The sequence below is a fragment of the Camellia sinensis genome, chromosome 7, assembly GCF_055761805.1.
Source record: "Camellia sinensis isolate YWXY chromosome 7, ASM5576180v1, whole genome shotgun sequence".
Classification (NCBI taxonomy): Eukaryota; Viridiplantae; Streptophyta; class Magnoliopsida; order Ericales; family Theaceae; genus Camellia; species Camellia sinensis.
Window position 1 is genome coordinate 190450967 of NC_138967.1, and position 14482 is coordinate 190465448.

The following is a 14482-nucleotide window of genomic DNA, read 5'->3' on the forward strand; positions in this document are numbered from 1 at the left end:
TCAGGTTTACATGCCACAGTCTCCAAAATAATGACAACTTAAAAAGGGTGAATACAATTAAGCATGGGTATACATTTATAACTCTATAAAAGATTTGAATATGTGGCATGGCCACCCAACTTTATGTTGTCGGTGGTGGAGTACCTATAATTGTAAAGGACGAGCAAAGATAAAAGCTCTCACTAAATAATCATCCAAGACATTGGAAATGAGTAGCCAATATATTAAATGATAATAAGGATGATGCCATATAACACAATTATCTTAAAATTCACGTACAAGGATCAATTGCTCAAATATTATGAAATTCAAGGTAAAATCGATACCACCCAAAAATCAATGAAACATCTGGACAACCTAGACAGACCCTGTTGAGTCTAACTAGAACACAATTGTGTCTTTAACCTAGGCGACTAGTCCCTAATCCCGTATTTATGGTCTACTGGACCAATACACTATAGGAAAGCCAACCCCGTGTGGGTTTTAGGGGTTGTCACTGATGGTATGAAGCAGCACCAATCCTTACTCCAATGCACACAACTAACCAAACAGTGGAACATCGGTGCATCTGTATTATTTATCACAAAAGAGGCCTAAGGAATTCCATTGTTAGGTTATCTTTGGGACGTTCAGGTTTCATGTCCTTATTTTGAACATTGGTGCATTTGATTTATTTATCGCTATTGAGGATTGAACGATAGGGGGAAGAGGGTGTTGGTTAAATCAGTGTTAAACAGCGCTAAGGCAGATGTGGTGTGTTTGCAGGAAACAAAGATGGATTGTATTGAGGGGAAACTGTGTGGGATCTGTGGGGAGGCCGTTTTGTGGATTGGGATTTTCTTCCTGCTCTGGGAGTGGCTGGGGGTGTTCTTATTTGCTGGGATCGAAGGGTGGCAGTGAGGGAGGATGTCGAAATGGGGGGCTTTTCATTATCTTGCTTATTTCGGTGTGTTGAGGATGACTTTCGTTGGGCCTTTACCAGGGTTTATGGTCCAGTTCGTGGAGGGGAGAGGTCTTCTTTTTTGGAGGAGTTGCAGCACATTGTTCATCGATGGGGGGTTCCCTGGTGTGTGGGAGGGGATTTTAATATGGTTCGTTGTATGGGTGAGAAGATGGGGGCTATTTCGGGGTTAGGTTCAATCAGACGTTTTTCTTTGTTCATTGATGAGATGGAGTTGGTCGATTTTTCGCTTCAGGGGGGTAGTTTCACTTGGTCCGGGTGTGGAGTGATGTCTCGAATTGATCGATTTTTGGTCACAGAAGATTGGGAGGAGCATTTCTTACAGGCGTCTCAATGGCATTTACATAGGCCCACTTTGGATCATTGGCCTATCTTGCTGGATAGTGGGGGTGTCAGACGTGGACCAACACCTTTTCGTTTTGAGAACATGTGGTTGCGGTCTGAAGGCTTTGTAGAGTTGATTCAAGGGTGGTGGGAAAGTTATCGTGTGGTAGGTTTACCTAGTTCTCGGTTGGCGCAGAAATTGAAGTTTCTCAAATTAGACCTAAAAAAATGGAATCAGGAGGTTTTTGGTCGTTTGCAGGACCAAAAGGCGAAACTTGTTTTTGCATTGAAGGTGTTGGATGAGAGGGAAGGAGTTGGGGTGTTGTCTGCAGCAGATATGTTTGTCCGGGAGGAGGTTCGCAAGGAGTTTGGCCATCTTGCTCGCATGGAGGAGGTCATTTTTCGTCAGAAGTCTAGATGCTTGTGGTTAAAGGATGGGGATCGAAATACGAAGTTTTTCCACCGTATGGCAAATGCTCATCGTCGGGTCAATCATATAGGGCGAATTCGAGTGAATGGGATGGAATATTCGACTTTCGAGGGTGTCAATGACAGCATCGTAGGTTATTATAAGCATTTGTTTCGGAATGTAGGAGAAGGGTGGAGGCCGGCTCTGGATGGGGTAATTTTTGATGTCATTTCGGAGGCAGACTGTATGTCATTGGAGAAGCCATTTTCTGAAGAGGAGGCGTTTGCGGCATTGCATAGTATGTCTGGAGATAAGGCTCCTGGTCCAGATGGGTTTACTATTTCCTTTTTTCAACACTGTTAGGGGGTGGTTAAGTCAGAGGTGATGGCTATGTTCGCTCAGTTTCATCAAACAGGGGAATTTGAGAAGAGCCTTAATGCTACATTTGTTGTTTTGATTCCAAAAAAGGGTGGGGCCAAGGATATTCGAGATTTTCATCCTATTAGTCTTTTGGACAGTGTATATAAGCTGTTAGCTAAGGTTTTGGCGAATCGGTTGCGAGAAGTGCTAGATGGGGTGGTCTCGGATTCTCAAAATGCTTTTGTGGTGGGGGGTAGGCAAATTTTGGATGCGGTGCTTGTGGCGAATGAGTGTGTGGATTCACGTTTGCGTCAGGGGAAACCGGGGATGATCTGTGAATTAGATATCGAAAAGGCGTATGATAATGTCAATTGGCAATTTTTGATGTACATGTTGGAGAGGCTGGGTTTTGGGGAAAGATGGCGGCGGTGGGTTTTGTTTTGTATCTCAATGGTGCGGATGTCGGTGTTGGTTAATGGGTCTCCGGCAGGTTTCTTTCCGACTCAATGAGGATTGCGGCAGGGTGATCCTTTATCTCCTTTGTTATTCATTTTGGTTATGGAGGCTTTGGGGCGTTTGTTGGCTAGAGCGGTGCAAGAAGGTTTGTTGAAAGGGTTCGAGGTGGGGGTGGGTCCCGGGGTGGTGTCTCATTTGTTTTATGCAGATGATGCGCTCATTTTCTGTGACGCGAAAGAGGCTCATATTGGGTACTTGAGATGTGTGCTTTTGTGTTTCGAGGCGGTGTCCGGGCTACGGGTGAATTTAGCAAAGTCAGAATTGATCCCGGTGGGGGAGGTGGCGAGACCTGCAGTTTTGGCTGCTATCTTAGGGTGTAAAGTCATCTCGTTGCCTATTACTTATTTGGGCTTGCCTTTAGGGGCTTCTTTTAAGTCCAAACGGGTATGGGATGAGGTCATCGATAGGGTGCAACGGCGGTTGGCGGGATGGAAGCGCCAATATTTGTCCAAGGGTGGTCACCTTGTATTGATTAAAAGTGTCTTAGCAAGTATTCCGACTTATTTTTTGTCTGTTCACATGATCCCGGTGTCAGTTGCAAGGCGGATTGAGCAGTTGCAACGGCAATTTTTGTTGGGGGGTGGGGGTGAGGGTGCTCATTATCATTTACTATCATGGGATCAGGTATGCCTGCCTAAGGAGAGTAGGGGTTTGGGGGTTTGGAGGTTGGTCTTGTTCAATTTGGCTTTGTTGGGGAAATGGTTGTGGCGTTTTGTGGCGGAAAATGAGCGGCTTTGGAGAAGGGTGGTGGTTGCTAAGTTTGGTTTGGGTAGGGGGGAATGGTGTTCTAGTACGGTGGGACTTTCTCATGGCTGTGGAGTGTGGAAGGGGATTTGGTTAGGTCGGGAGGCTTTTTGGAAACGGGTGCGTTTGAAAGTTGGCGTGGGGGATCGGGTTCGTTTTTGGAGAGATAGGTGGTGTGGTGATTTGTCTTTGGAATTTAAATTCCCTTTGATTTTTGCTATTGCTGCTGATATTGAGGTGTTGGTGGCTGCTGTTAAGTTTGGGGAAGGGCAATCAACGGTGTGGAATGTGCAGTTGCGTCGTAATGTTCAAGATTGGAAACTAGATCAGTTGGTGGATCCTTTGGGTTTTTTATATGGATCGAACTTTGTGAGGGAAGGTCAGGACACTTTGGTTTGGGATTGTCCTAGATCCAAAGGTACTTTCACGGTCTCTTCTTTTTATGGCAGGCTTGTTAGGGATGGGTTTGTTCAGGATATCACAAAGGATTATTCGTAGAGAGGTGTTTGGTTGTCCGGCTCACCTTCAAAGGGTGCCTTTTTTGTTTGGACAGCAAGTTTGAATGGTATCTTGACCATTGATAATTTGATTCGTCGTGGTCATATTTTGGTAAATTGGTGTTGTTTGTGTGGTCGTGCAGCAGAATTAGTTGACCATTTGCTTATTATTTTCCCAGTCTCGTCTCGTCTTTGGATGCTTATGATTGCAATTTTTGGTTTAGTTTGGGTTCAACTTGGTTCGGTGATTGCAGTTGTGCAAAGTTGGGCTGGTGGTCAGGTAGGTCGGCGGCGTCGAAAGGCTTGGCTTATTATGTCGCACTGTTTAATGTGGTTGATTTAGTTGGAGCGTAATAGGCGGGTATTTCAGGGGATGGCTCACTCCATTTCTTGGTTAGAGAGACGTCTTATAGTTTTGTATAGCTGGGTGACAGGTTTAGTAGATCCGGATGTGTTGGCTTTTGTAGATTTTGTAGAGGATTTGACTGTTTAATTTGGTTGAGGTGTAAGGGCCTCTTTTGTATTTCTTACATCTTCTTGATGCTTTCTTAATAAAGTTTGGTTATTTATCAAAAAAAAAAAAAAGGACTTTCTATTGTTAGGTTGGCTTCCCATCATTTGTTTTGCTGTAGAATTTACTTGTAGATTGGAGAATCTGAAAAAAGGATTCCAGCACATGCAATTTTTTTAAAGATTTGGTTACACGTAGGGATTAATATCTTAAATCATAAATGTGGTGCATTTTAGTGGACTAATCATTTGGTCAAACTAAGTGTCCAGTCTCGAGTCTTGACTGCCGGAAGTTGGAGGGGCATCAAGTTACGGGAAATTTTGTTGCCATCGAACAATTTGATAAAATAAAAAAAATAAAACCTCAATTTTTTTTTAAACTCTTTTTTCTTTTTTCTCCTATCTCTTTTTCTTTTTCTGAACGTTCTCATTATGTGCCCCATGGTACACGATTCATAAATTGCTCTTTTGTGTTGGTCTGACCCATGTTTGGGATTTGGAACCTGTGGGATTTTAATTAGTATTGTTCATGCAGGAACTCGTACAGTTTTTCCGTTTTGTGGTTTGAACTTTTTTATAAGCCTGCTAATCTGGTTGTTTGGAGATGATTTGGTTTATAAATGTGTTTCGTAGCATAAATTAGATGTCTCTGCTTTTGCTTTTCTGTAAAAGTTTTTGTAAGATTCTAACTTCTAAGTGCAGATGAAGATGAAGTTTAGAAGTTGGGTGGCATGAATCAAAGCATCTGAAGTCTTGTGACTATCAGCTCTATGTTTCAAAAGAACAACTTTGGGGAGACTTCAATCCTATTTACAGTATATAATTATTTTGCTCGAATCAATGTTTCTGTAAAACATAATTTGCTGCACTGGATTTTTAATTTAGTTAACCAGAAGTATTTAACATATTTCACTGTTGCATTACTTCTGGTGAAATTAGTTTGGTTGATAATTGTCTTAGTAGTGCTTAGCAATGTTTGACTTGGATATATCGGGTGTTTTAAATCTTAGGGGGAATTACATTTTTCGCCTTTGTAGTTTGACTCAAATTTCAATTTGATTCTTACACTTAAAGTCCAATTTTAATTTGGTCCTCTTGTCTAAATAACTGTTAATTTTTTCATGCACTCCTTGGGAGACTGACACGTATTACAATATTATTAGTTTTATAATGTTTAATTTGAATGGAAGGATCAAATTGAAGTCGGACTAAAAAGGTAGGAATTGAATTATTTAAATTAAAATGGTAAGAACTAAAGTGAAATTTGAGTCAAATTAGAAGTGTAACTTATCCTATCTCAATCAACAAATCTGTGGTTTTCATAGAGGAATCCTACACATGCAACAAGTACTAACTTGTAGAATTTTCCATAGATGTGAAGAAATTCCAGTTTTTTGAGCCTGCCAATGTTAAATCCCTTTTTTTTTTTTTTTCAATTGCTGCTTACCTGCCAAGTTGATATCTAATCCTTTTTGTAACAATTGATTTCCCATATAACCTAAGTGACGACGTCATTTCCTTGATTTTATGCATGCAACACTTTGACCTCCTTAACCATAGAATAAAAATTGCATGGGCTACTCTGGATTGTTTGTATATCTGTGTAATGTGTAATTGGCCAAGAAAGGAAAATATTTTATTATTCTTTTTGAAAATTATTCTTCAGCTTAGTTAATTGGTACGAGTATTTGTTTTGGTAGGCAGTGTCTTGTTTGGGTAATGCTTTATTTGTTTCACTATTGGAATGAAGTGGAATAACATGATTATATTAAAATATCGATCGTCACCTTTGATTTACTAAAAAAATGATAAAAAATGCATCCTAAATTGAATCATCGTTCACATTATAAAAGAAAGATAATTTCATACGAAAGTCTAAGAAATAATTATTTTAACTCGTTTTAGCGAATCAAACAATTCCTAGTTGTTAGATGAAGTCCAATAAATTGTGCTTTTAAGTTTGACTTAACAAACTTATTTCGAACGAGTTTTTAACAAACTAAATAGAAATTGAGCTTGAGTAGCTTGATTTGTTTAATAACTCTAACTATATTGGGACTTATATTTTAAAATGAATTGCTCATTTTAATGATGTTTTATTGCAAAAATGCCATCGTCACATTATTTTAGTGATAAATTTTGTATGAATAACAATTTGCTTTCTCATATGGTATGATATGTGTGTGGGTGAAAATCTGACCACACTGCCCGTTTAGTGATCAGCTGGAGAGCACAAGCTGAATAGATGGCTTAAGCAACCTGAAACAGAAAGAAAAAAGCTCCGGCGGTGGTTCTTCCACCCGGGGGCACTCCGACGATCAAGTCAGTATATCTCTCAAAGATAATCAAGTACTAAATTGAATACTCAAAGTATAAATTACATACCTTAGACCCATGGGGGTGCCTCTCTTTTATAATATACTCAATCCAAGTCCCACTAGAAGTATGACTTCTATGAATTCTAATTCACTGTTTACTCTGGACTCTTTTAAGTGATAAAGATAACTCCTTGAGAGTTTTTATCCTTATCTTGATTCAGTCCCCTTTGTGCCTTAGGACTCTTGCCCCTTATCTCGGATTCCGATATCTTCGGAGATGACCTCGGCTTCTCCGAGATTACCTCGGCTTAACTACCAGGGCACGTGGCACCTCGGCTGACACGTCGGCGTCACCATGCCATGTGTTGGTATTCAGAAAATATATCCCCACAATATATTTTATTATTTTCTAAATATAATAAATCCTATACATACACACTATTGTTATTGCATAAGTACATATAAAAAGGTGAAATAAAATGAGAGAATTGTTATTTATCATCGGCTCCATTTCACCTCTTGTATTTATACTACAAAAGTCATGTACATGTGTGAAAAAGAGCATATTAAAAAAATAGTAGAACTTACCATGTCACATGAAAGATTAGGGGTGTAAAAAAAATCGATGAAACCGAACCGACCATTAAAGATCAATTGAAATTTAAGTTTTCAATGTGTTTTTTAATACTGGTATTCTATTTTGATTTTGAAAATTTTTACATTAATATAACTGAAAGATTAGGGGTGTAAGAAAAATCAATGAAACTGAGCCGATTGCTCAAAATTTTAGTTTTATGTCTATTTTTCATATTGTGTGGTCTATTTTGATTTTGAAAATTTTTACATTAATATAAACTAAATCAACTGAAATATTATATTTAAAAACTTTTATAATTTAAGTGATTAATAATTCAATTTTTGTAATAAAAATTAAGGAGGGAGACATTTTATTATTTTTCTTCATTTATTCCCAATGTGGAATTTTACAAGTTTTTATAAAATATTTTAAAATTTCATGTGAATCCTTCTTCTACACCAAATTGACAAAACCGACAAAACTAAATTGTAATATGCGGTTTAATTCGGTTCTTCAACTACCAAAACTGAAAGACTTAGTTTGGTGCTAAACTTTCTCATAATCCTGACCGAACCAAACCACTTACACCCCTATAAAAGATGAAGAGTTGAGATAAAATATTGGGCAAATTACACCAGTAGTCTTTGACACTTATGTTATTTTGATCCTTGTAATTTTAATTGGCTCGATTTTTACCATGAATTTATGATATTGTCTTAATTTGATCCAATTGATTATAATTGTTAGTGTTTTTTTATGGAAAATATGCACATAGGAATATGTGTCATGCTTTTAAGAGTAAAATTATAAATTTATCTAACTCAGTAATTTAACCTCAACCAACTTAGTGATAATTTTTTGACAAAAATCATAATAGGTATTATCAATTGGACCAAATTGACACAATATAAAAAATCAAGGGTCAAATCAAGCAAATTAAAAGTGTAAGGATTAAAATGACACGATGGACAAAATTCAAGAACTAACAATGTAGTTTGGATTAAAATATTTCAATCATATATGACAATTACGATAAAATAAATTTGGTGATAAACAACATCACGTGTTCAAAATTTTTTATCCAAGTTAGATAGGGACGTATGTCAATATGTTTTCAGTGCAAATGCTCTTGCCAACAAACACAGTTGTGATCCGACCCCATTTAGATTTTCTTTCTTCTGTTCAGAATTTTTGAAATTGTAAATAAAAACTTGTTTGGTTTATGTTTTTGTTTATAAAAATTTTGTAAACACAAAAAAATTAGTTTCACTTTTTAATTTCCCCCCCCCCTTCAATTTCTTCCTCTTTCTCCCACCCTTTCCAATCATCAACTACCACTCATTATTACCACTGCTTAGCATTGTTAATGGACTCTTCTGCCAACCACTTTCGGCCACCAATCACCTCTCACTTGTGATAAGCACATTCAGTCACCACTTCTTGTTAGAAACAAGCTTTAACTAGCACTTTAGATGACAAAGCGGCCATTATTTCGGACCGTCAACCACTTTCAACCATGACCTCTCACTGTTGGCAATCACTTTTGGCCACCACTAACCACCTCCCACCAGTGGCAATTACTTTTGGCCACCACATTCGGAGGTGAAAAACCACATCAGGCTATCATCTTTCAACTGTCTACAACTACCTCCTCCAGACCAATTCTTTCACTTGTTTTCAAAATAAGTTTTTAAAACACGTATATCAAATTTGTTTTTTGTTTTAATTTTTACCTAAAATAAACATAAACATATTCAATATTTTATGTAAACTAAAAATAATAAAATCTAAACGTTACCAATCCACAATCTAAATCATTCCACCTTAATCTAAAAACACAATTTGAAATATCGGTTTCAAAAAAAAAAAAATTGAGAAAGTGCACGGAATAATGTACGGAATAATTTTACAGGTTCACGGATTTTTTCCTCATTTCTAGCACAGTTGAGTATAAACTTGGCTTCTTAGAGAAACTCCAATGGTTTTTCTATTTGCCTTGCCAAAACCAAAAAATAACTTGGCTTGTCAAAAGTACTACTCTAATGGTGTGCCATTTGTCATGCCAAAAAATGGCAAAAGCCAAATCAGTTTTGCTACCAAAATTAGCTGTTTTTTTGAACCTCCAAATGTTAGTTTCACAACTTCTACAAATCAAAACTCTACTATAAATTTTAAAACTATAGTGAAATCTATAAAATTACAAAAACTCAATAAAGATCCATACAGAGATTCAGCTTTCCAAATTTAATTTGGAACACTCAAATTTTTTGAAGACTGGAAAGTTTATAGATTGTACAAAATTTTAGAATAATTTAGAACCCAAATTTGAACACAATTTTAGAACAATTTACAACCCAAATTTGAATTTGGCATTTGGTTGTTCCAAAATGGCATGTCCCTATTAGAGTGGAATAACCAAAAAAATAAGTTTTGTGCACTGTAGTAAGCCAAAAACTAATTTTGACAAAGCCATTTTAACTTGAGCCATTGAGGATCTAACTTGAAATTTCAGAAATGGTTATGGGTTTCCTAAATAATTTCAAGGAAGTTTTGGGGGCGGGAGGATGGTAGTTTTGTGCTTTCTCCCTTCAGTGTTGGAGCTGAATTTGAGGGCTTTTGCATTGCCATGTCAGCAAAAGGGGATGAGCTCTTTGCTATTATGTTCAATCCTCTGCTCGAGCGTTACCTGGGCTTTTGTCACCCATCTCGGTGACTGCTATATGTGTTTCCTGTATGGCGGTGAGGAGGAGAAGCTCTTCCCAAGCGGGAGGTTTATTATTCGTGTAGCGGTCTTTTGGGTTTCCAAAACCATTGGTGTTGGTGGCAAACCGTTCTTCTCCGCAGAAATTGAGCATCTGCAAGCATATGATTCAGAAAATTGGAATTGTGCTTATCGAGTAATCAAGTCTGTCATCATGTAAGCAAATATTTTTCCTATTCCTTCTTTTTAACACCCACTCACCCCTATATTATATGCATGACTGCCTTCCCTTCCCCCTTTTTATGTTGGTTTTCCCTTTGTTATGTTGCCTTCGTATTTTCATTATGATGATGATCCTGATGTATAGATTATTGTATGGCATTTATACATACGCTTGCCATAAGTTCTTTTGGCCACTGTGTGTTCGTATGACATATATTTCATGCAAGAATAGGTTCTAATGTCTTAGAAGATGTCTGTGTGGTTATGGTGAGGGGATTTTGGGTAGGCAGGTACATCGGTACTAGGGAATGAGAGTTTATAAAGGTTGGTTGCCTGCAATTAGGGGTTTTACATAATTGGAAGTCTTCAAATCACATCATGTGCCTCTTGTTGCTCGAATATCATTCCCCATCCCCTTTGCCTATGAAGCACATATATTTCTAAAAGAGTGTTCTATTCACCATATCGGATACTGATATTTTTTGAATATTTGTGGATATGTATTTGAATTTCCTAAATGTATTCGATACTTAATGTCAAATTTTGAGAAGCTTCGAATATCATTCAGGCACTCTAGGTCACGTATCCAAACTATTATGAAATTAAAATTTTAATAATTTTTGCATATTATTAAAGTATAATTTTTAGAATAATTTTAAGAGTAACTTTTCAATATTTTCTTAAATCTGGTTTTCTTTCTCTCTCCGACGAGCTTCGTCGACTGTAATGAATGACAATGACGGCCTGCCGTTGGTAGGGTACACCAAACACCAAACTTTTGACCGTTGGTGATGGGGGTTCTAGAGAGAGAGAGAGAAAATAGGTCTAAATATTAAGCGTAAAAATGTCTAAAATTTTAAAACTAGGGATTTTAACCAGAAACTAAATTTTTATGGATTTAAAGTCTTACAAAAATATTTAAAGGGGTGTATTGATAATTTTCCTATAAGCATGGTCATTTACTATATCTTATGTAAATTGAATAAAAATCTTAATGATTAATATTTAAAATTAGCGCTATTTATATAATATAGCACTATTTAAAATTTTCTTTAATAATGGCCCTTTCAATAAATATTTAAATAAAAAATTAACTCTATATATAATCTATACCATTTAAAATAATTGATATGACTTCATGCTCAAAAATTATAATTTAATTTTGTTACACATGTCAAATTATAAGTAAATTTAAGGGGTATTTACATGGACACTCCTTAAACTATTGTCAAGTATCATTTTGACAACATAAACTAAAAAAATGTACAAATTGACCCCTTAAACTATTATCAAGTATCATTTTGACCCTCTAAACTATCAAAATATATCATTTTAACTATAAAATCATATAATTATACCATTCAACTATCAAAATGTCATACATCCCTTAATGCTGCTAACGAAAATGGTGAAATGACCAAATTGTCTTATCTTTTCAATATTGCAAACTCTCTTACTTTGAACTCTATTAAAAATCATTACAAAATTAATATATATATATATATATATATAAGGATTTTTTGAATTTTTTTTTAAAAATGGAGTGAGAGGTGGGGTGATAAAAAAAATATAAAATGATGTTTTCATGAATTTTTCTGAAATGAAAAGGAGAGGTAAGGTGGTAGGATTAGGGTTTTCAATGGATTTAAAATAAAATTTAAAAAAAAAAATTGTAATGGTTTTTGATAGATTTCAAAAAGAAAACAAGTGCGTGAGGCATTGCAAAAAGAGAGAATTTGGTTAGATCACTCTTTCCATTAATATCAAGGAGTGTGGCATTTTGATAGTTAAAAGGTCAAATTGTATGTTTTTATAGTTCAGGAGGTTTTCATATAATTGACTCATTGCTAAATAGTACATTGGTTATAAAATAACCAAAATATTGGCACGTGTCTTTCAATCTCTCGATTTACTCACGACTAAAGGATGGAGGGGTGCGTATGTGATACATTTTGATAGTGTCAATTTCTATGTTTTTTAGTTTAAGGACTTAATGATATTTGACAATGGTTTAGGGGTCAATTTGTTCGTTTTTTTAATATAAGGGTCAAAGTGATACCTAACAATAGTTTAGGAGGTGCTTGTGTAAATACTCTTTAATTTGACTAAATGCCTTATTTCTAAAAAATTCAAAATCTAATATCTAACTTAACATATTTTTTGTTGTAAATATTTGATACATTTTTGTATTGTTTAACATTTAGTTAGGAAAATTTTAATTTTATATTTTACATATATGACTTTTTAATTGCAAAAATTTTACTTAGCTATTAAATTTTTCAAGACAAATTATTTTTAAATCTCAAAAGTTAGTTGTTTAGAAATTACAATGATAATTACACTCTTTTTTAATAATTTAACATACTTGGATACGTGGACATAGGTAGGCTTGGTACATCCCTTTTTGGGTGTGTCAAGAGTGACCTAGAGATATGATACGACCATCAAGGTGTCGCGTCTTGGTTAAGGCCCCTCTTACAAACTGGTTTTAGTGCCCCAACTCAAGGGTGGTAATGAGTTGTTTGGGCAACCCTTTGTATTCTAGCCTCTAATTCACAAGTCCTCTGGTGTTTATGAGCGAGGTATTTGAGCTCTACTCCCAACCTAAGTAATGTAGCAGGAATGTGTGATAGTGACGATTCTAGGGTCTGTTGATTCAGAGACGATTACCCAAAAAGAAGATCCTTCTCTAAACTCGTTGACTCACAATGGTTGATTTGAAACGAATACCGAAGGTTGGAAAAATAATAAAAACTCAAAATTGTATTAATTCTCTAAACTATTCACCCGTAAGGCTTACAATGATTTTTTATAATGACAACTACCCTAATGTACTAGGAACAACCAGAATCAACAGTTTTTTAATGAGCAAAACAAAAATAAGCAAATACAACGACAATTGTCAAAAATAGAAATATTGAAATAAAACAAAGAAATTAGTAATTTAGGCTACTACGATAATCACAAATTCGACAGAATCGAATTCTGACTTATGCGCTAAGAGTAATTGAAGTTGCAAATCTTTCCAAAAATGGCTAAATCTCGAAATTGATGGCCTAAATGATGGAATTTGCCCAAAATCTATTGAGGTCCATGGCACAGCGATGGATCTTGATCAGAACAATATTTTCCATCAACTCACCAAATTTTGCACGATTTTGAGCACATACTGTTTGATTCCCGCTGGTGCCTTTTGCCTTGTTTGGCCACATGCCTATCCATTTGATCTACAAATTTTATGGCTACACACTGCGTCATCATCTCCAAGGTAGGAAGAATTGACCCTCGAATTTGTAGCCTTGTCATCAGAATTGTCTCCCCAATATGGAATTAGGGGTGTTCACAGGTCGGAGTTTATCCTCATCCGTTGTCGACCGACCTACTATTTGAAATCAACCTAGTCACGACAATCAATTAGGTGGTCAGTTTGGTTGATTTCGCAAATTTGTAATAGAAAGAGGTTGGAGGAAAAAAAATGGGAAAAATATGATTCAAAGTTTAAAAAAAACAAAACCATAAACTCATATAAATACAAATTGAAATAAAGATAATGGAGGAAAGAAAATGGGGAAAAAGAGGGAAAGAGAGAAGGGAGACTCACCATGCCACGACCATCGCTCATCGACACCACCACCACCGCCATCACTCATAGGCCCGACCCTGGCCATAGGCCCACAAGGCCATGGCTTAGGGCCCCTCAAAATAGGTCCAAAAAAGGGCCCCTCCTATTATAATTTAGTATAATATATTAGGTATGTTTCAAATCCAAAAAAATAAAAAAATAAAAAAGCCCAAACTAACCTAAAATAATTTGATCCATTAAAAAATTAAAAGGCCCAACATTTTGACAGTAGTAGCCCAACAAAGTAGAAGTTTTTTTTTAAAAAAAAAAAACTAACAAAGCATCAGTTTGAAAGGCTCAACAATTAATCCAGTTCCTAATTCCTAACAATTAAGGGCCAATAGTTAAGGCCCAATTTTCCTAACTCTAGATTCTCTTAATACAATTTTACCTACAGTTTGTTTGACAGCACACCACACCAGCAGCCCAACCCAACCCAAGCAACGACGCAGCAGCACACAGACGGAGCAGCAGCAACAGCACTATAAGCACAAGTATTTTTTTTTCTTTTTTCTATTCAATTAATTAAATATTTGTCTTGTCTTTTGTTCAATTAATTACTATTATAATATTGGTATTTACATTATCAAGAAGAATTTGTTTAAGTTTAATAGTTCACATCACATAATTTAAAAGTTTTGTGTTTTGTTAAGTGGTGGTGGTGCTCTTGTTTTGAATTTTTGATCTAAAAAAATATTTTGATCTCAGCTCATCATGACTC

At 36.0% G+C, this 14482-nt stretch overlaps 1 protein-coding gene across 1 annotated transcript; it reads left to right on the forward strand.

Annotated features, from left to right (window-relative positions):
• The first annotated feature begins 2612 nt into the window (after positions 1–2612).
• LOC145796408 (uncharacterized) lies at positions 2613–3812 on the forward strand. The gene has a single exon (XM_082881505.1). It carries the CDS (start codon positions 2613–2615, stop codon positions 3810–3812), a length of 1200 nt encoding a protein of 399 aa, XP_082737631.1.
• The last annotated feature ends 10670 nt before the right edge of the window (positions 3813–14482 follow it).